Genomic DNA, 23196 nt, shown 5'->3' on the forward strand with positions numbered 1-23196 from the left:
ACTGTGAAGGTGTGTATCGTGATGAATCTCTGTCCGTGGTGCTGAACATCTCAACCACTCTCTTCCACCAGCAGATCACACTCACATTTGACTCTTGAAAATATGCCCAGCTGTTTGTCTCTGGCTGTTGACAGTGTTTTCTGATTTATGCAAAGATAAAAAAGAGAAATCCAAAACACCCTCTGTAAAAAAAAAAAAAAAAAAAAAACTTTAATGCGTCAACAAAATTAAACAAGAGTTCTAATATTTCAGATTTCTGTTTTAGAAATGCCCTTATAAAATACTCCATCTGCATATTTAAACATACCATTTCAGAAAACTTGTAATACAAAATAATTGTCTTATTGTACTGTTATTAATAATGTCCTTTGTTCTCTGTTTGACCTTGGACTTTGCAATACTTCCTGTTTCCTGTTCTGGCTGCCATCTTTGTAGTCCTCTTGTAGTTTTTCATGCTGGTTTCAGGTGTGTCGTTACCCCGTTTTCTTGTTAAGTTTGTTAGCCCCTGTGTATATACATTGACAGCTGAGGGGGTGGGGGGGGGGGGGGGGGGGGGGTGGGGGTGATCCTCAAGCTCTGGTGGCTGTCAGTAATATCTCACTGTTATATGAATCATGTTGATCAATCAGAAACCTGCACTTATAGTTGCAATGTGAACCGCTGCTGTTTGCGAATGTTTCCATCAGATGTCACTGTCAACTGAAGCAAAATTGAAGCATTAGATTCACTTCCCGCTTTATTAATATCTCTCTCTCTCTCTCTCTCTCTCTCTCTCTCTCTCTCTCTCTCTCTCCCTCTCTCTCCCTCTCTCTCTCTCTCTCTCTCTCTCTCTCTCTCTCTCTCAGGGGAAGTGGGCGTCTCTGACACATTCAGCTCTTCATGTTAAACGTGTAACCAGGAAAGAAACACTCAAAACTCATCCGAACACTCATCGAGAGTTTCAGAAGAACTGAATCTACTAACAACAGAGAAGATCATTTAATAAGAGAGAAGAATGAAGATCATCTGGACTTTCACTCTGATGATGATTCCTGGTAAGAATCTGAACTCAGAGTAAATCACGAAAAACACCACAGATTTGATGAGATATTTGAATGTTAATTTCTGTTCGGTCTTATGAATATATTAGTTTTGTATTAATGCTGGTTTGTTGTAGGTGTCATGAGTGTAACAGGATATTCAGGAAGTGGAGTCAACATCACATGCAAATATAACAATGAATATACAGCAAATGCAAAGTATTTTTGTAAAGGAAAGAGGCCAAAAAAAACTAAGTGTGTGTGGTGCTCTGACCTCATCAGGACTAATCAGAAGAATAAATGGGTTGATGATGAAAGATTCTCTCTGTATGACAACACAAGATCATCAGTCTTCACTGTGACCATCAGAGATCTGAGAGAACGGGATTCTGGGACGTACCAGTGTGGAATTGATAAAACTACAGAAAAAGATTCCTACACTGAAGTGAATCTAGAGGTTTTAACAGGTGAGAAACTGAGATCCTCAAACCCATGAAGATCTCCACAACATCACACATAATGACAGTAATAATATCAACACCTCTAGATGCTAATAGACCAGATACAATCAATAACCAAACTCTTCAAAATAAGGTTCTTTATGGAACCATAAATGCTAAAAAAGACCTTTATTTTTGAGAGTGCAGAGCAAACGTGAGATATGTATCATTATAATGTCAATTGAATGTCAATTGATACACAGTAGACATTGGGACATTCAATCACAGTTACACAGTAAAATCCCTGGTGTTAAATTTAACGCCGCTCTGTGTTTTTTTTTTTTTTTTTTTTTTTTTTTTTTTTTTAAACAGGGACAATGCAAAATATACATTAACCTTAAGAGGAGAGATGCATTTTACCAGGTTATAGCACTTGTGCTAATTTTCACCTGTAGTCCCTGGGCAGGCTGATGTCAACAGATACACATATTAATAAAATCATTCCTCTCAAAAACAGCACAAAAAAACACAATAAAAGAAGAAGAAAAAGAGTCACACCCTTCATTCATTCTTCAACATTCATTTACAAATACCCTCTCACATACACGTCAATTACAATACATTATGCAAGCATGTTTGTTTTAAAAGAAGCCATTTTTTGGCCCGGTCTGAAAAAGTGCTAAAATGTACACATGTGGTCAGCTCCGTTGGCAACTGATTCCATTGTCTGATGGCCACACATGAGAAAGCTGAGCTGCCGAATGCTGTTTTACACTGAGGAATCCTACACTCGCCCCGGACAGTGGTTCGAGTGACTCTAGTTGCAATTTCTGAGCTCAGTGAAATAAACCTTTTTAACGGAGGGCCTGCAGTACCATTTATTATCTTAAACAAAAGACAGATATTTGAATATATGACTGTATTTTCAAAACTTAAAATACTATGTTTTTTAAGAATATGACAATGATGAAACAACCTAGATTTCTTGTCATGAATCTTAAGAGATCTTTTGTACAATGATTCCAGGGACCTTAGTGCTGTTTTACATGCTTGTGACCAACTCGTCATGCAGTATCGAAAGTGCGGAATTATCATCGCATTCAGATATAAATTAGATGCATCTATGGTCAAAGAGTTCCTAATATATCTAAAATGTGCTATGTTCATTTTCAACGTGTTGGTTATCTTTTTAATATGTTTTTTAAAATTTAAATTTGGGTCAAGAATGACTCCTAAATATTTAATTTGGTCAACCCTTGAAATTTCCTGACCCTCAATAATAATTTTTGGTTCAGTTTTACATAGCGAGGACTTGCGGCGGTTTGTGAAAAACATAGAAACTGTTTTGTCAACATTCAAAGTTAAGTGAGATTTTTTTAGCCAAATGGAGATATTTTTCATTTCCTCAGTTAACTTTCGAGCAACATCCATAACAGTTTTGCCATGAATATACACCACTGTGTCATCAGCATACATTATCATTTTAGCATTAATACACACAGACGGAAAATCATTAATATAAAGAGAAAACAACAAGGGCCCTAATATAGAGCCCTGAGGCACACCCATAGTGCATGCTTGTAAGGGAGATGATACATTATTTATTGATACACACTGTTGCCTTGCACTAAGAAAAGATTTAATCCAATTTATTGTACTTATACTAATAGAGAAATGTGTTAATTTATCCATTAGTAGTTCATGGTTTACTGTATCGAAAGCCCTACGCAAGTCAAGAAAGATCGCCCCTACAACACCTCCACTATCCAAGTCCATTAGATCCCAGAGAGAGTTACCAAACCATGGCAATTTCTTTTTATTAGTTTTATTTCTCTTTAATTCTGTATATTTAGTAACGGTCTCCTGTAAAGTTAAGGTAATATTATTACATGTATACTCACAGCCTTTACTGTCAACTTTACACTCCCAATCAATTTCATTTAAATCATTCATCAGTGCAATTTGATTTCTCTTAGGAATATGAAGAATTTTATTTTGATTTTTTAATTGCTGTTTGTCCCTATTCCTGGATTTATTTATTTTTCTAGCAACTAGAGTAAGGTTGTGATCTGACAAACCTGTTATTAAATTATATGTTTTGGTAACCCTATCTGGTTTATTTGTAAATATGAGATCAATCAAATGTTCATATGTTCAAGTGTTCATATGGGAACCCGTTATTGGTTCCTTATAGCTTGTTTGTCGTAATCATTGTGTTCATAAAAACTGCTTGCATATTCAACCTCACCTCAACTTTATTCTCTATTGGACCGAATCGTGAGCTTTATTAATCATTGTTAACAGAAAGCATGTTTTCATAGTTGTTTCAGTAGTAAATAATGTCAGGACAACCGTTTATTCTGACTGTACTGCCAATCAAATGTTTATTATAATATTTAAATTAACACAATCACAATTTATTATTTTTATAATGCCACTTAATGCCAGCATTTGTTACATTTTTATTCACACACTTAAAAAAAATGCTTTGAAAATTTTACAGCAACTTACTGGAAATTTTGGTTGCCGACACGCCTGTAAATCATCAACTAGGCCTACAATTATACTGTAAAAACAGCAAAACAAGAGCAGCTGTAAATTTACAGTTCTTTATCGCAATTTACTTTACAGTGTTACTGTAATAATACCCTGTACTGAATTAAAAACTGTGTTAACTCATGTGAGGAAACCGATTGTCATAAATTGGCCTTTAATATTTATACTGTACTGTGTTAGTAATGTATATTAGTACATTAGTGAGTATATTAAAAATATTTGATTCCACGAAAAAAATAATGTTTCTTAACACGTCAATTTAACTCAAAGCTCTTGCAGATTACTGTTATTTAACAACCGTATGCATGTGCTAAAGTGTTTAGCAGAGAGATCACATCAGCAATCCTGCAGAAAGCGTCAAGACGCTCAGAAGAAGCACTTTGTGGTTTAGTGTGTGAAACATGTCTGATTTATATGAACAATGTGTGAAAGACAGCAGCGTGTGAGAAAAGGGCAGTGAAGGATCTGTGAGTGAAAGTAAGAAAACACTTTGTTTGTGACACTGACTTTTCTGTGTTTTAGAGACAAACCGTCACAGAACAACATCATCGTTTAACTCTCCAGCGATCACGTCTGCGTCTCCTGTAACAGGTACAAACACAGTCTGAAACACACACTCATTTGTGTCTGTGGTTGAGATTGTGACTCTCTGTGTGTGTTCAGGCTCTTCTCTGACGGTCAGTGTGTGTGTGTTTCTGCTTCTGATCATCGCTGGACTCGTGTTAGTGACCCTGACTCTCTGAAGGAGGCGTCGCTCTCACAGTAAAACTCATTCCTCCATCTTTACTCTCTTTAAAATGACTTTTTGATCAAACTGAAACATTTACATTTGTATAGACCCTTTTATGTCCCCTTTAGTTCATAAAATAACAACTAAAGATGATCAAAATAGAGAAATATGAGAATGTGAAAAGATTTACCAAACATTTCATTTTTCTTGTCTTCGACAGATTCCTCGTCCAAAAGATCTCAAGTCACACCAGAAAACAATGAAGAGGTTTGTAGAATTACTGTGATTGGAAAACAATGTTTTTGATCAATAATAAGAATGAATTATATGATGATTTAAAGACGGAGGATCAGAGCTGTATTCAATTTTCAAATTATTATTAAATACATATGTTACACTGGTTGAAGCAGAGGCGGAAGCAGTGTGTGCAGTGTAGTTTCATAAGCAAACTCAAAACTTCACAAATACAGGGAACAGGAGCAAAGCTCAGGACAGAACAACCAAACACGCAACGATAACTGAACACAGGTTTTAATAGAGAAACAGATGAAGAAACGAGACACACCTGAACTGAAATAAACAATGTAGTAGAAACCATAGAAACAAACATGCAGGGGTGGAGGAACACTAAACTGAGACTAATCAACAGATTAACTAAATGAAGACAAGAAGAGAACTCAAAACAGACTGACAGTGTCACAACAGAAATTTTTTGTCTCACCTCAGGTTTCTCACACTGGTTGTGATTACAAGGAGATTAAAGAATTACCCACAAGCCCCTCTGTTTCTTCTAACTGTGTTTACGCTACAGTTGAGAAAGCCACTGGTGACTCTCAGTGCTGCATCACTTCTGCTGAGGATCTGAATTACGCAGTGGTGAATTTCCACAAGGAAGCTGACTGTCCTGACAGTGTCAGTCTCAGGAATAATCAGGATTACAGTGAATACGCTGCTGTCAATCTGTTACGGTAATTTTTATTATTACTGTAAAGCTGATTTGAAACAATGCATACTGTTAAAAGCGCTTTATAAATGAAGGTGACTTGACTTGACTGTCAATCATCTCACGACAGCAGAAAAACTGATGCATTTACAGTAAATATGCAGACTGATTCACAGTAAACAGGGTCTAAGCGGAGCACCATATGATACATGTACTGTATAAACAGATTATATTTATCATATGTAGATTGATTGTATTGTCAGAGGAGTCTGGTTCCTCTTAAGGTTTTTTCCTTTACATTTAAATATCCTGAATCTTTTACAATTCTTATAAGAGTTGTTTATAAGAGATTTGTAAAAAAAAAAAAAAAAATATATATATATATATATATATATTTTTTTTTTTTTTTTCTGAGGTAAAAGTAAATTATGATATTTTTTTATTTTTTATAATGCAACGTTAAATAGAATCCCACAATAACTTCACTGTCAGTCATAAATCCTCTCCTGTGGCCTCATGGGATTGTAAAGTGTCCATCATATACACACTTCAGTATCTTCAGTTGGTTATCCGGAGACTTTTCACCCGCTTTGTGTTTGTGTTTGTGTGGTGAAGCGACAGTTTTTTTCCATTCAGCTCAAAGCCACAGAAAACATGTGAGGGTTCAGGGTCTCAGTTCAGTTTTATTCATAATTTCTTGTTTATTGTCCAAATATATTCAATGGATTATTTTTACACTATATTTGAAATTTAAAACATTGTCACAGCATTGAATTTGATTAAAACAGTATTAACATATAGGGTGACTTAATCTAATTTTCATTCTGATGAAATCAGTGTTTCCAGATCCCAGAGAAACATCCAGAAATGATCTGATTATTATCATAAAAGACAGTGAGAAAAGTTTATACTTTTAGTTTATAACGTCTGAGTCTGGAATCTGAATAATTCATTATGCATTTTACTTTCACTCTCAGGACTGATTGAAATATTTACATATAAACCAATCAATATCCATTTATAAATGCATTGCCATTATTGTGATATTCAAAGACTTGAAAATGATTTTTTATATGAGCTATATAAGTTTTTATATACCATTTTATATAAGTTTTTGTCAGAAAGTTTCTCATGAACACTGGAGGCGTTTTTGTGTTTGTGTGTTTGTGTGATGAACATACAGTTTTTTTCCCGTCCAGCTCAAAGCCACAGAAAACATGTGAAGGTTCAGGGTCTCAGTTCAGTTTAATAAAACACTTACTCAGGAAACCCACAGAGAGACACATGAGACTGAACAGAGAGACAGAAGATGAACAGAAGATAATAAAGACTAACAGCTGATCCTTCAGTAATTCACCTTCAACATTTACTGAGTTATGAATTGAGGGAAAGACTGAAAAATGTTTATGATCAACATATTATCCATGTGTGATTTGACTAATTTCTTTCAAAAAAGATCAAAATCAAAACATTGAATCCACAATTCAATGACACACAATGTCCGTAAAAATCCTTTAAATGTCATGCATTTGTATTGTTTAGTGCTTTTCGTACATTGAAATAAATGTACTAACATAATTGTCCATCTAGCCAGAGATGTAACAGAATTACTGAATGTGAAATGTCAGTTTATGATGCTGTGTTTTTGTGATATTATGTATGAGATCATCATTATCATCAGACAGAAGTCAGACGATAAACGGTGAAATGACAAGTCTGTACATTAATGTTTAAATGTTTGAAAGATTATTTTAAATATTTGGAAAGGCGTTTTTTTTTCTTTACTAAGATGAAAAGATAAAATGTCTTTGTGTGTGCAGGGTTGTTTGATACTGTGGTCAGTGTGACAAAGATCAACATGAGATGTTCTTCAGCTTGTGGTTTATTTTGCTCTATTTATGTTCTGCGGGTCAAACTCAGAAACCCTTCAGCCTCCAGCAGGCGTGATAAAAACAGGAAATAGTTTTTCATTACCAATGGTCACATACTTTCCACTCCATAAAACAGATGCTGTGCATTTGTGTAATAGCCTATATGAAAAAAATAAAAAGAAAATCGTGTAATAATATATCTCAGATCTTTCTTTAAAAGGATTTAGTCTGGTCATCTGGGAAGTAAAACTTTTTGCTAACAAGTCCAATCAACTGCAGTCATAAACCAATGAGATTTAAGCACAGTTTCGGCTCCTCCCCTTTATCCTTATATGGCGCTGAGCGCTGTGTGTCTGAATGAAAACAGTTTGCGGGTGAATTGAAATTTTAACTGACAGATCAGAGAGAGGAAGATTTTCTGTGAGTAATCAGTTAAATGTAGATGCAGTAGATGTAGAATGCAGTCCCTTGCCTCAGGTTACATTTACCATGTAACATGTAAATCGTTCTCAAACATGAATAACCTATCAAAATACACATAATCATATGTTACCGTTTAGATTAATCGTTTTAACTTACAGATAGTGTCGTTTCAAGAGCAAAAGAAGAAGGATGGACATGGATGCTCCTCTATAGTCGACATCATGAGCTCTGAAAATCCAAAATGGCTGATTTTTTATTAAAGGCGACAGACTTCTTAGTGACCACAAGGTGTCAGTATTGACAAAGTGAACTATAATATACAGTAACTACACCCAGGATAGTTTCAACTCAAATCTCAAATGGATTGAGTACACATTGGTTTTAAATATATTAGGGGGATTGAAGAAAATGTAATTAAGTTGAGAGTGTGACAAAATGTTCAAAAAATCATGTTACTTTAGCTCATTTTAATTAATTAAACTGAACAAGAGGCAAAACTAATTGTTGAGTGCTTAAAGTATTTAACCTGCAATTCTGTTTCCTCCTAAAAACTGTTAATGTTTCTTACAGCATTTTTCTATTTGATCACAGTAAAGTTGCTTTGAAACAATCTGAATTGCATAAATCGCTACACTAAAAAACATTGTCCCGCAAATTAATGATAAAATACTGGGAACACGGTTACCAGTAATTTACTGTTAATTGTACAGTGCTTTAATGTAATCTATAGTATGTTACTGTAAGAAATGCACTAAATAAAACTCATTTCATTTGCAGTAATCGACTGCCTTAAATTGACCAACTGCCATTTAAATGTATAAACTAATATTTATAATGTGCTCATAATGTGAGCACATTATTACTGTGAACTTATTTCCTTTGAGTCCACTAAACATATGTTAAATAAAGAGATTTCCCACTGGACCAGCAACTACACAGTCATCGCCTGTTAAATAAAGCAACATGCAGCATAACATCAATGCTTGTAGATCTTCTCCTGGACTGAAGCACAGGCTCTACTCTTCAGCACAATGGTGACCCACACATCTCAATTTTAAGGTAAACTATAATATTAAACTAAATATTAAAAAAACAGTTTTTTTTAACTTACAGTTTATTACTGTTTAATACATTTTGAGTGTAAAATGGTGAATTACTGTCAGAATTTGGCTTTTTTTTTATATACTATATAAAATAATGCATTCTTCATAATATGTGTCATTTTCGAGAAAATAGCCTACAGGGGTACTGTAAATTAACATTAAATTTACTGAGGCCCCCTATAGACACATTAGAGGTAAATTGTACTGTCGCCCTCTAGAGGAAGATTTTAATAATGCAGATTAATTATGTTCAGTGTCATTTGTCCTTCTATAGAGAAGATGAAGCCTGTATGAGCTCTCAGTATCAGACACTGTAACCTCCACTAGGTGGCGCTCTTTCAGTGTGATTAATGTAATATTCAGTCAAGCTGATCATTACTGATAAAGAGCTGAAGAAAGAGGAAGGAACTAAAGCAGACAGATGTGAAGACAGAGCGATTCACACAGAGAACATTCAGCATAAAGAAGACTGAACTCAACTCACAATGAAGATCCTCCTCATCTTCTTCACTTTCTCCCTGATCTCAGGTCAGAGCTTTTCTCTTTCATCACTGCAGTAATGATGCTGTTTTCTGTTCATGAGGTTTCTGATCACAGTATCAATCTGAATCTGACTTGCTATACTCTGCTTACAGCTACTGCCACCGACTAACCCTTGTGCAAGGGTGAAAAGAGGAGCCGAGTGCGTAAGTCTCCTCCTGTCGGTACATAGCCTCTCCACCGTCAAGACTCCTACAGTGCCTCCTTGCGGCCACACACGGTAACTGGGCCCTAGCGGACCCAGGCTAAACTGTAGGGGATCTCGGAGCAGCAGTGGGCCCCAGAGGTGTAGTGTGCAGGCCCACCAAGTAGTGGACATGCCCTGGCACTCGCCAACCACAGCCCCAGCTATGGGTAAATAGTCCCACTTGCCTTGTGGGGTAGCCTATAGAGGCAAAGGCGTCAAAAGACCTCAACGTCGGAACAGGCGGAGGATGATGGCTGACTTAAGTGGAGCATCACAACGGCTGGGAAGGCGGATGAAGGCTGCAGCAGTGATGGGTCCCCAGTCGTCTTGGACTCCATGCCACTGGATTCTGACCCAGACCTGCCAAGGACCGTGTGGTTGTTGTCTGTGCACCAGCCTCCACACGTTAAACAACGCCACGCACAGGCGTCCTCCACAAAGGGAATTCACCCTACCACCCCGGATGAAGTCCTATGGCGACCAGCAAGTGGCGACGGGGGCAGGTTTGTGTAGTCTTGAAGCCCCTAGTCATGAGCTGGCACAATAGGCGATGGGTGTAAGAATCAGTCGCTGGGCTCTTGGAACGAGGCAGAAGACCTCTTCGGCAGCTACACCCATGACTAAGCAGTCCTATTTAGGATCCGCTCTGCTTACCCCATATGGGGAAGGGGCTAGAAAAGGTGCCCTAAAAATAGCCTGCCTCATATCTCCCGACTGGATTACCGCGTCCAGAGGGAACACCTCATTTGCGGTCAGAAACAAAAGAAATTAAATTTTGGAGCCTGGAATGTGCGCACTTTAATGGACAGCTGCACCTCCAGTGACAGACCTGAGAGACGGACCGCTATCATAGCCAGAGAACTGCAGAGATGCCGGATTGATATAGCTGCTCTCTCCGAAACCCGACTGGCAGGTGAAGGGCAGCTAAAGGAGGAGAAAGGTGGTTACACTTTCTTCTGGAAAGGAAAGCCAGCCGATGAGGCTAGAAACCATGGAGTTGGACTTGCCATCAAAAACCAGCTTGTCAACCACCTCTCCGAACTTCCTGTGGGGATCAGCGAGCGCGTCATGACAATCCGTTTGGTGTTGGCCAACAACCAGACAGCGACAGTAGTGAGCGCCTATGCCCCTACCCTAGACTCCGACGTGGAAGAAAAAGAAGCATTCTACGCCTGCCTGGAAGAAACTCTGTCAAAAATCCCCAGGGAGGACAAGATCATCCTTCTTGGAGACTTTAATGCTAGGGTAGGCCGGGACCAACACCTCTGGAAGGGCACTATTGGCAAGGAGGGCATCGGTAACATCAACTCCAACGGAGTGCTGCTTCTGAGTAAGTGCGCTCAGCACAACCTGGTCATTACCAATACTCTCTATCGACAGAAAAACAAATTTAAGGCATCTTGGAGACACCCTCGCTCCAAGCAATGGCACCTTATTGATTTTGTAATCGTAAGGGCCAGGGACCGCGGTGATGTAAACATCACAAGGGCCATGATAGACTCTGACAGCTGCTGGACAGACCACCGCCTCATTCGATCCACAATGTCCGTCAAACTTAAAAAAAAGGAGGAGGATTCAGAAGAAGCAGACCCGGCGAAGACTGAACCTTGACAGCCTGAATGAAACTGCCACCCAGCAACTACTTCAGGACTCTCTCGAGAAAAGTCTTCAGCAAGAATATCCTGATAACATCGAAGATCACTGGGGACTTCTCAAATCCACCATCCATGAGTCATGTAAATCTACCCTTGGGTATCAGTCCAGGAAACATCAGGACTGGTTTGATGGAAATGACACAGAGATAGAACAACTTATCTCCAGAAAACGAAAAGCCTTCCGAGTGTGGCAAAATGATATAACATCTGAGGCCAAAAGGGCAGCACACTCCAGAGCTAAGGCTGACGTTCAGAGATTGGTGAGGGAGCTCAAGAACAACTGGTGGATAGAAAAGTCTCTAGAACTCCAGAGACTGGCTGAATCAGGTAACACCAGAGGCTTTTTTAGTGCCACAAAGGCTGTCTATGGCCCTAGCCATCGTGGTTTAAATCTTTTGAAAGACAATGACTCAATCAACGCACGTTGGAAGGAGCACTTTCAAGAACTTTTGAACCGTGACAGTTCAGCCGAACCAGACATCGCCGACCATATCCTGCAGAGTCCCATCAGAGAAGACATGGGGGAACCTCCTACCCTAACGGAGGTTCATAATGCCATCGGAAGTCTCAGGAATAACAAGGCCACTGGTCCTGATGGGATCCCTGCGGAGATTCTAAAGGAAGGAGGACCAAGCCTCTGGCACCACATCCACCATCCACCATCTACTCATCAAGGTCTGGGAAAGGGAAGAGCTCCCCTCAGAGCTCCGGGATGCCCAAATTGTTGCCATATTCAAGAAAGGGGACAAGGCTGAGTGTGGGAACTACAGAGCCATCTCGCTTTTGTCAACAACAGGCAAACTTCTTGCCCGTGTCCTCGCCAACCGCCTGCTACCACTATCTGAGGAGATACTCCCTGAATCACAGTGCGGTTTCCGCTCATCTAGGGGAACAACTGACATGATCTTTTCTGCTCGCCAACTACAAGAAAAGTGTCGGAACAAGGACTGCCTCTGTACATGGCCTTCATAGACTTGACAAAGGCCTTTGACTCCGTGGATCGGCAGGCACTGTGGAGCATACTATCAAAGTATGGATGTCATGCCAAATACATCCGTGTGCTGAGGCTATTGCATGACGGCATGTCAGCCACAGTGCTCAACGGTGGGTCTGAATCTGAGCCATTTACTGTAGAAACTGGGGTAAAACAGGGATGTATCATTGCACCCACCCTATTTGCCATCTTCATTGCAGTCATACTTCACCTTACTGGCCAAGAGTTGCCACAGGGGATTCCAATCCTTTATAGGACTAACGGGAGGCTTTTCAACCTCAACAGGTTTAAAGCCAAGAGTAAAGTCAGGAATACCACCATCATGGAGCTGCAATACGCCGATGATAACACCATAGCAGCGCACTCCCCTGAAGACCTCCAGGGCATTCTGAATGCCTTTGCCAAGGCATACAGAGCCCTGGGTTTGGTCTTGAATATCAAGAAAACTCAGGTTCTGTATCAACCACCACCTAACCAGCCATCACTAATGCCCATTATCAAAGTGGATAACACCACTCTGGAAAACGTGGACCACTTTACCTATCTTGGCAGCATTCTCTCCTCCAAAGGTGATATAGACTGTGAAGTTAAACATCGCCTGAGCTGTGCCAGCGGAGCCTATGCCAAACTTAGGACAAAAGTCTTTGATGATCGAGACCTGAGGGCTCAAACCAAGGTCCTGGTTTACAGAGCTGTGATTCTCCCAACTTTGCTATATGGAGCGGAATCCTGGACAACCTACAGCAGACATCTTAGAGCCCTGGAAATATTCCATCAAAGAGCCTTAAGGAAAATCCTGAGGATCAACTGGGAAGACAAACGTACAAACTCCAGTATTCTGGAAGAAACAAATATGCCCAGCATCACTACCACCATAATGCAGCACCAACTCCGATGGACAGGACATGTCATCCGGATGCCCAACAACCGTCTCCCAAAGCAGATCCTGTACTCCGAGCTAAAGGAAGGACAGCGAGCCCCTGGTGGGCCAAATAAACGCTTTAAGGACAATATTAAGACCAGCCTGAAAAAGTTTAACATCATGTCCGGCGACTGGGAAAATCTAGCGTTTAACAGGGACTACTGGAGAAAGGCAGTGCTTGAAGGTGCAGCTCACCACGAAACAGAACTCCGCCGTGCCGCAGCTGTAAAGCGGAAACAACGCAAGGACAAACAGAGGAAGGCTCCTCCACTACACAATACCTCAACCTTCCAATGCCAACATTGCAGCAGAATCTGTGGATCACAGATCGGCCTTTACAGCCACCTGAGGATCCACAAATAAAAATGACCCGACGGGGAGGACAGTCATACTCGTCTCGAGTGACCGCCGAAGAAGAAGAAGAAGATCAATCTGATTGACAGGTGCAGTGAGATGTGTCAGTGTCACTGGATATTCTGGAGGAAGTCTTCTTGTTGATTCACAGAAGCTTTGGTTCAGTTACTCCGCTAAATATATGGCCAAATTACCTGAGTGGAGAACAATAATAAATTATAAGAAACATGATAAATGGATTAATGAAGCACGATTCACACTGTTTAAAAACAATGACGGAAACCTCATGATCTATATCAGAGATTTAATTCAACAAGATGCTGGAAGATACTGGATTAGAGTTGTTGGCCAGCAGTTCATTGATATGCATTTGAATGTGGAAGAAGGTCAGTCATTTTAAGATCAAAGTCTTTGTGTAGTACAACTACGGATCATTTAAAAGCTTGTATATATGTGAAATATTTTTTTATTTATTGTGTGAATGACAGATTCATGTTGTAAAGTGTCAAAGAGAGTGATGGTGAATATTGGAGAAACTGCAACCTTCAGCTGTGAATATTCCCAGAATCATATTAATGATCCCAAGATCATATTCAAAGAAGGAACAGACTCTATTGAGACGATTTACAGCACCTCGAAGAAGACCGAAAGATTCAGTGTTTCTGATGACAGACATAAAAATCTCTTCAATGTGAGAATTTCTGCTGTGACTCCAGATGATGGAGGAGTTTATTTATGTGGAGTTTGGATCAGAGAACAATCATACATTATTAAAACAGTTATTTTGCACATAATGAGTGAGTAGGAAAATTGTTTTCATTGTTTCATATTTTTATGTAGTTCTCCCAGTTTATGAATGAAGACTTTGAATGTTGACAGATTCGTGTTGCGGAGCGTCAAAAACAGTGAATGTAAACCGTACAGAAACTGCTTTCAGCTGTGAATATTCTCAGGATCAAATGTTTGACGGGAAAACCATATTCAAAACAGGAAAATACATCATTGATGAGATCATCTCCACTAATAAATCACAGGATCAGAAAGAAAGATTCAGTGTTTCTGATGACAGACATAAAAATCTCATCAGTGTGAGAATTTCTGCTGTGACTCCAGATGATGGAGGAGTTTATTTATGTGGAGTTTCGATCAACAGACACTCGTACAGTTACTCCGTTATCAATACTGTTCATCTATATATCACCAGTAAGTGAAAATAACTCATTCAAATCAGTGGGGATTTCTTTAAGACTGCATGGGAAGCTCGGCTTCCCCTATACTGTCAAAAAATGAATGGTCAAATATGTACTATTGTGTTAACATTTTATTGACTAAAAATGCGTTAGAACACGTTCATCTCGAAGACGAGTTTGTTCAGAATCAGCTACATACAGCAGGTCGGCTGACTCGATTTCCTTCTCATTCATTCCTGGAGCGTCACAGTGTATTTCCCTGTTAAAGCCGAGCATCCATTGACTTCAATGGCGTGGCTTTTGAACAGTTTTTTTCAGTGCTTCGAAACTAGACTTCATTGGATAAATTCTGTGATTATGTCCCGCCCACGGGCTTCTCTGGGGTGAATAGAGAAGTGGGCTGGCCTAGACTCCGGGCTTCTGCATGATGATTGGAGGGTCTGTAGAAAGACTGCATCTCCTTTTGATTGACAGTGATTTTGTACTATAAAAAGTCGCTGATGTGGAAGCTCAGTCCCATCGCAGAATTTGTAAGTGTAGTCGAAAAACAAACTAATAAAATATCTTATTTTTTAAATCGTTTGTTCATTCATTCATACATTCATACAGTAGGCTAGGCTAGCTAGGCTATAAATAAATGGACAAGTTGTATGATGTAGGCTGAAAATGAGCTTCCACTCTTTGAAAGACAGCAGTCGCCACTGATTCAAATCTGGTTTTAAAGTTTCTACAATCTTTGTGAAAACATTGATTAGAATTGATATTTGTGATTGACAGTTAAAGTGGGCGTGTCTAGAGCGACTGGCCAATCAGGAGGTCGTATGATGATCAAGTGTGCACATCCTCAACACAAAACCAAGCCAAAATACATCTGTAAAGAATCAGATGGATGTTCAGAGAGGAAGAATCCAGGAGTTCAGGATGAATGGATGGAGAATGGAGATGTTTCTTTATATGACGACACCAGAGCAGGAGTCTTGATGGTGTTTTTTAGAGAGCTGAAAGCTGCAGATGCAGGACCATACAGATGTGGAGTGAATGTGTCTCACTATACTGAGAGCTTCACTGAACTTCAGCTGGATGTCAGAGTTGGTGGGGAACTGGATATACTTTATCTTGCATTTATGAAGCATTGGTGATTTTTAAGTAATTTGTCTTTATTTACAGATGTAACGTTTGTGACTGAATCTGCTCATCTTGGTGAAGAAGTACACATCACCTGTCAGATCCCAGAGGAACATGAAGTTTATTTCTGCAAAGATGATGATAATCACATCTGTCAAAACATCCGCACATCTGCAGTGACAGAAATGAGTCCTTCATCTGAGAGAAATGAAGAGAGAGTTTTTACAGTGAGCATCAGTAATGTGAGCGTGAGAGATGCTGGAGTTTACTGGTGTGGAGCAGAAACCAGAGACACACATTTGACTTTCATCTCCCTGACCACCAAAATTCAGCTCGACCTCTTCAGTGAGTGAATTCAGATTATTTTGTTGTAGTAAATACAGTATATTCAGAATTATGTGTGTTAAATATCTGTGTTTGTTTGCAGTGGCTCCAGTTGTGAAACATGAAGGAGAATCTGCTGAGATCTTCTGCCCTTATGATTCAATCTATAAATCAAAGTCAAAGTCTCTCTGTAAGGGGAAGTGCTCCACTAGAGATAGAAATACTCTCAATGAGACTGTGAGAGAAGAGAAAGAGACCAAGACTGAAAGATTGACTCTGAATGATGGCGTCACTGCAAGTGTCTTCACTGGGACCATCACTGGACTGAGAGCAGAGGATGCTGGGAAATACTGGTGTGCAGTGACATTAGAGAGAGACGTGAATTATCTTTACACTCATCTGATCGTCATCATGAACGAGGGTGAGGAAGGTTTATACATCTGAATATGTAAAACTATGGCTGTAAATTGATATCCTTATATTTATAATATTTCCAGAGCTGAACTTGACTAAGTATGAAGGAGACGACATGTTAATCCAGTGCAAACATCATGATGAACTTCAGAAATGCTTCTGCAAAGCACATGAACCCTCCATGTGTGTGAAGGATGAAGTTTCTGTGGAGAAGATCCGAGATGATCGATTCTCTTTCAGTGATGAAGCTTCTACTGGAGTCTTCACTGTAAACATCACTGATCTGAGAGAAGAGGATTCTGGGATATACTGGTGTGGAGCTCATATCATCACTAAAGTCAGCCTCACTGTTAAAAAGGGTAAGAAAGTTTATTTTAATTGTATTGTGTAAAAGGGGATTCACTGGTGGCAAGCATAGATGATAACCTAAGTGCAGTTTTTTTTTTACAAATACAACAAGATCAAACATAAAACAAAAGCATGGCGTGGCATGTACTCAAAAACATAAACATGGAAATAACACTTGGTAAGAGGGGAACACAACTTGACAAAGACACATGGCAAACATGAGGCTTTAAATACACAGACTAATGACAGGACAAGGGACACCTGTGAACAATGAACAGACAATTAACCAATGACAAGACACATGGCAGGATCACATGATAAACATGGAATCACACGACAGACATGGAACATGACATGAACAAACCAAAACGTGACCAAGACAAGACCAAATCGTGAGACACTGTCTGAGGGTGCAGTGGTGTAAAGCGTGGGATGCAGTGGTGTAAAGTGTGGGAGGCAGTGGTGTAAAGCGTGGGATGCAGTGGTGTAAAGAGTGGGATGCAGTGGTGTAAAGAGTGGGAGGCAGTGGTGTAAAGTGTGGGAGGAAGTGGTGTAAAGCGTGGGATGCAGTGGTGTAAAGCGAGGGATGCAGTGGTGTAAAGCGAGGAATGCAGTGGTGTAAAGCGAGGGATGCAGTGGTGTAAAGCGAGGGATGCAGTGGTGTAAAGCGAGGGATGCAGTGGTGTAAAGTATGGGAGGCAGTGGTGTAAAGCGTGGGATGCAGTGGTGTAAAGCGTGGGAGGCAGTGGTGTAAAGCGTGGGAGGCAGTGGTGTAAAGCGTGGGATGCAGTGGTGTAAAGCGTGGGATGCAGTGGTGTAAAGAGTGGGATGCAGTGGTGTAAAGAGTGGGATGCAGTGGTGTAAAGCGTTGGATGCAGTGGTGTAAAGAGTGAGATGCAGCGGTGTAAAGCGTTGGATGCAGTGGTTTAAAGCGTGGGATGCAGTGGTGTAAAGCGTGGGATGCAGTGGTGTAAAGTGTGGGATGCAGTGGTGTAAAGTGTGGGATGCAGTGGTGTAAAGCGTGGGATGCAGTGGTGTAAAGTGTGGGATGCATTGGTGTAAAGTGTGGGATGCAATGGTGTAAAGCGTGGGATGCAGTGGTGTAAAGAGCGGGATGCAGTGGTGTAAAGCGTTGGATGCAGTGGTTTAAAGCGTGGGATGCAGTGGTGTAAAGCGTGGGATGCAGTGGTGTAAAGTGTGGGATGCAATGGTGTAAAGCGTGGGATGCAGTGGTGTAAAGTGTGGGGGTGGGAATCTCTAGGCACTTCACGATTCGATTCGATTAAGATTCAGAGGGCTGTGATGCTAAAACGATTATCGATGCATTTTTTTGTGTGTGACTACTTGGCACTTTTAAAGCAAAGTATTCACAATCAAAAACATCTTATACAAAAAAATGTAAATAAACATCTGCAGAGAGCACAGTCAAAATGTAACTTTTTGTGACTAGAATTGAACTGATACTCACTGTGCCTGCGAAGGGCAGTACAGTAAACCTATAACGTCCATATAACAGATCTGTTTACATGATTTGATGCGAAAACTAAACAATACAGAAAGCAGCTCTCATACAAATAAATTCAAAATAGGTCAGAATGAAATTGCCAATTTTCCATACATTAGCTTTTAACGAAGAGGGTGCCGTTCGGATTTCGCGCTCAGCCACCATGCGTCTCTGTTATGCGCACACCACAGACTGGACGGCCACTGCACTTCCGCGCTTCAGAGTTCCGCTTTTTGCGTTCCGTCAATATTACGTTATTAGAAAGAAAAAAAAAATTCGAAAATAGATTTTGACATTTGTGAATCGATTCAGAATGTCCACATCTGCATCGCCATACATCTAAGAATAGATGTGTGGGATGCAGTGGTGTAAAGCGAGGGATGCAGTGGTGTAAAGTGTGGGATGCAGTGGTGTAAAGCGAGGGATGCAGTGGTGTAAAGTGTGGGATGCAGTGGTGTAAAGTGTGGGATGCAGTAGTGTAAAGTGTGGGATGCAGTGGTGTAAAGAGTGGGATGCAGTGGTGTAAAGTGTGGGATGCAGTGGTGTAAAGTGTGGGATGCAGTGGTGTAAAGCGTCAGATGCAGTGATGTAAAGCGAGGGATGCAGTGGTGTAAGTGTGGGATGCAGTGGTGTAAAGAGTGGGATACAGTGTCGTAAAGCGTGGGATGCAGTGGTGTAAAGTGTGGGATGCAGTGGTGTAAAGCAAGGGATGCAGTGGTGTAAAGCGTGGGATGCAGTGGTGTAAAGTGTGGGATGCAGTGGTGCAGTGGTGTAAAGCGTGGGATGCAGTGGTGTAAAGCGTGAGATGCAGTGGTGTAAAGCGAGGGATGCAGTGGTGTAAAGAGTGGGATGCAGTGGTGTAAAGCGTGGGATGCAGTGGTGTAAAGCGAGGGATGCAGTGGTGTAAAGAGTGGGATGCAGTGGTGTAAAGCGTGGGATGCAGTGGTGTAAAGCGTGGGATGCAGTGGTGTAAAGCGTGGGATGCCATGGTGTAAAGCGTGGGATGCAGTGGTGTAAAGCGTGGGATGCAGTGGTGTAAAGCGTGAGATGCAGTGGTGTAAAGCGTGGTATGCAGTGGTGTAAAGCGAGGGATGCAGTGGTGTAAAGCGTGGGATGCAGTGGAGTAAAGTGTGGGATGCAGTGGTGTAAAGCGTGGGATGCAGTGGTGTAAAGCGTGGGATGCAGTGGTGTAAAGAGTGGGATGCAGTGGAGTAAAGTGTGGGATGCAGTGGTGTAAAGTGTGGGATGCAGTGGTGTAAAGCGTGGGATGCAGTGGTGTAAAGAGTGGGATGCAGTGGTGTAAAGAGTGGGATGCAGTGGTGTAAAGAGTGGGATGCAGTGGTGTAAAGAGTGGGATGCAGTGGTGTAAAGAGTGGGATGCAGTGGTGTAAAGTGTGGGATGCAGTGGTGTAAAGAGTGGGATGCAGTGGTGTAAAGAGTGGGATGCAGTGGTGTAAAGTGTGGGATGCAGTGGTGTAAAGCGTGGGATGCAGTGGTGTAAAGAGTGGGATGCAGTGGTGTAAAGTGTGGGATGCAGTGGTGTAAAGTGTGGGATGCAGTGGTGTAAAGCGTGGGATGCAGTGGTGTAAAGAGTGGGATGCAGTGGAGTAAAGTGTGGGATGCAGTGGTGTAAAGCGTGGGATGCAGTGGTGTAAAGAGTGGGATGCAGTGATGTAAAGCACACCGTCACTGGACTCTAAAACAGTGGAGATGTGTTCTCTGGAGTGACGAATCACACTTCTCTGACTGACAATCTGATCGACGAGTCTGGGTTTGGCGGTTGCCAGGAGAACAGGACTTGCCTGCCTTGTGCCAAGTGTAAAGTTTGGTGGAGGGGGGATTATGGTGTGGGGTTGTTTTTCAGGGGTTGGAATTGGCCCAATATTTTCAGACAAAGGAACTCTTAATGCTTCAGCATACCAAGACATATTGGACAATTTCATGCTCCCAACTTTGTGGGAACAGTTTAGGGATGTTCCTGTTCCAACATGACTGCGCACCAGTGCACAAAAGCAAGGCCATAAAGACATGGATGAGCGAGTTTGGTGTGGAGGAACTGGACTGGCCCACACAGAGTCCTGACCTCAACCCTAGAGAACACCTTTGGGATGAATTATAGCAGAGAGTGGGAGCCAGGCCTTCTCGTCCAACATCAGTGTCTGACCTCACAAATGCGCTTCTAGAAGAATTGTCAAACATTCCCATAAACACACTCCTAAACCTTGTGGAAAGCCTTTCCAGAAGAGTTGAAGCTGTTATACCTGCAAAGGGCAACTCCATATTAAACCCTATGGATTGAGAATGGGATGTCATTAAAGTTCACATTCATGTAAAGGCAGAAGTCCCAAAACTTTTGGCAATACAGTGTATTTCATTTATATAAATTTTTTTTACTTAAAATTGTTGAATGTTTATTGTCCATAAGTGTTAAAAAATAAATTTATGTTGGATAGAAAAGGGCTGAAATTGAATGTCATACATTTAGATATTATTGTATTCATGTATATCTGTGTGTGTTTGTGTTTTATTTTCAGATTTCTCCATGATCATCATAATTTGTGTGTGTGTGAGTCTGCTGCTGATTGGTGGATTCACTCTGACTGTGTGTAAATTAAGACACAAGAGACAAGGTTTGATCATGTATTATCTGTTGAAACAAATTAATAATTAAAATGATTAAAAATAAATGAAAGTTATTTGAGTTTCTGTCTCAGATGCTGCATTCCGTCTCTAGTTTGACGTTGATCTAGTTTGTCTATTTCTTACGGATCGATTTAAAAAAAAAAAAAAAATTGTAATTAGGAGCAACCACGACATCAGACAAGAAAAAGACAAATACAATGGTGAGTTGCATTTGTGTTTGTGTTTGTTAAATGTTGTGCCTATAATATGTTTTCTCATTTTAAAATATATTTTATCTATGTTCAGTCATCATGTGTAGACAGCAGACGTGATTCTCTCACAGATCCTGGATCAGCTCAGATTAACAGTCATGATGAACTACCCACAATCCCGTCTGATGAGCTCCTGTACACGTCTGTCAGTTTCAGGAAGCATGAAGAGTCTGTCAGTGAAGCTTCAGTCTCCTTCAATAATGAGGAGATTGACTCTGATTACGCCACGGTCAGTCGCCATATGAGACTCAACTAACTTAAAACATCACACGTTACACCAGTATTTGCTTATGCTTAAAGTTAGGTGAGGGGTTTGGGGGTTGTCACCACATTTGAATAAGAAAAAATATTGAGTCTTTAAAACACGTCAAAGCACAACAAGCTTTGTGAGAAAACTTGTTTAAACAGCATACACACTGGGCCATTTGACTGCACATCACATTTTGATACTGTTTGCAATAGTAATGACTGGTCAATTAGACATAAATTAAGCCTTTAAATAAAAGGGTTATTGAGCTGTTTACACTGTCATAGGCTAGACAATAAAATAACCTAGACAGCAACAGAGTGCCAAAACCCTGCAGTCATGTTTTGAGCTTGTTTTCTGTGCATGTCTGTGTTTCTAAGTTAACTTTCTACAGTAGTCAACATTTGAAGTGGATCAAAAAGTTTATCAAAGTTGTCCTAAGTCAAAAACGGGTATTGTTCAAAATTCATGTATACATTTTTTTATGAAAGGTTTTGATCCACTTCAAATGTTGATTACTGTAATTTGCGAAGTAGTTCTGTTCGCTGCATGTTTGTGTCTATGGTAACTGATTCCTCAGTTCAGGTGTGTTTAGTTAGTTTCTCCCTTTATTTGTCCTGGCTGTTTGAGTTGATTGTAAGTTCTACATCAAGTTGAGTAGGTTGTTTTGTTCCTGTTCTTGAGTAATTTGAGTGTTTCTGAAAAAAAAAAGACTGATGCACTTAGATCTGGTTTCATCGCTGCTGAAACCAATGCTGAAACCTCCCTACCTTAAACTAGGGCTAGGCGATATATCGCATCACATTGTTATGCACATCTCGTCAGTAAAGCCGGTTCCTTGATTAGTAGTAAATCGCCTTCACCTGCTTTCAGATGGAGCGGCATTTACTACAAAGAGCCGTAGTTAACTGACAAGCTGAGCCATATCGCAATAATATCGCGGACATATCGCCAGAGATAATTAATGCGATATGGCTCAGCTTGTCAGTTAACTACGGCTCTTTGTACACAGCAAAAACTCTAGTGTTAAATTAACACTCCCGCGAGTGTATATGAGTCCACACTCAAGAGTGTTGAAGTTAATGAGATAATTAAGTGATTAATTTAGTGATGATTGAGCATTATTGAAGACACCTGAAGAATCACTGAAGGAGAAAATCTCAAATTGTAAGCCACCGTTATGGCGATCATTGTTTAATGCCGGAGTGAAAAGGAGAGGATATGAGGACATAACAGGCTGACGTGTGTACAGATTTTTTCCTTCCTTTCCCAGTATCAACCAGGACGTATTTGCATTCAGCTTGTTCACCTGCTCAATTTCGTACCTCAGTCGCTCTCGCGCTACAGTGGTATCGTTGTCAGTTGACAAGAACATCGCCGTTAGGCCAACAGTAGGGTTGGGCGATATATCGA

The 23196-nt window shown here is 40.4% G+C and overlaps 1 protein-coding gene and 1 long non-coding RNA gene across 2 annotated transcripts in view; both read left to right on the forward strand.

The window, feature by feature from the left end:
• LOC143706686 (uncharacterized) overlaps nt 1-21792 on the forward strand; it is a 33502-nt gene extending 11710 nt beyond the window's left edge. Inside the window, exons 10-19 of the mRNA XM_077198908.1 lie at nt 1157-1486; nt 4538-4606; nt 4679-4753; nt 4966-5012; nt 5472-5713; nt 15724-16019; nt 16095-16397; nt 16480-16797; nt 21177-21272; nt 21608-21792. Coding sequence (XP_077055023.1) covers nt 1157-1486; nt 4538-4606; nt 4679-4753; nt 4966-5012; nt 5472-5713; nt 15724-16019; nt 16095-16397; nt 16480-16797; nt 21177-21272; nt 21608-21792 — 1961 coding nt within the window. The remainder of the gene's footprint in view (nt 1-1156; nt 1487-4537; nt 4607-4678; nt 4754-4965; nt 5013-5471; nt 5714-15723; nt 16020-16094; nt 16398-16479; nt 16798-21176; nt 21273-21607) is intronic.
• Nucleotides 9492-14338, forward strand: LOC143706644 (uncharacterized). Its single transcript, XR_013193004.1, has 3 exons — nt 9492-9613; nt 13827-14123; nt 14226-14338. It is a non-coding gene; the product is annotated as an uncharacterized LOC143706644 (long non-coding RNA).
• Nucleotides 21793-23196: the final 1404 nt, after the last annotated feature.

Source organism: Siphateles boraxobius, unplaced genomic scaffold, assembly GCF_051911475.1.
Source record: "Siphateles boraxobius isolate OS27281-9 unplaced genomic scaffold, OSU_SipBor_1 111, whole genome shotgun sequence".
NCBI lineage: Eukaryota > Metazoa > Chordata > Actinopteri > Cypriniformes > Leuciscidae > Siphateles > Siphateles boraxobius.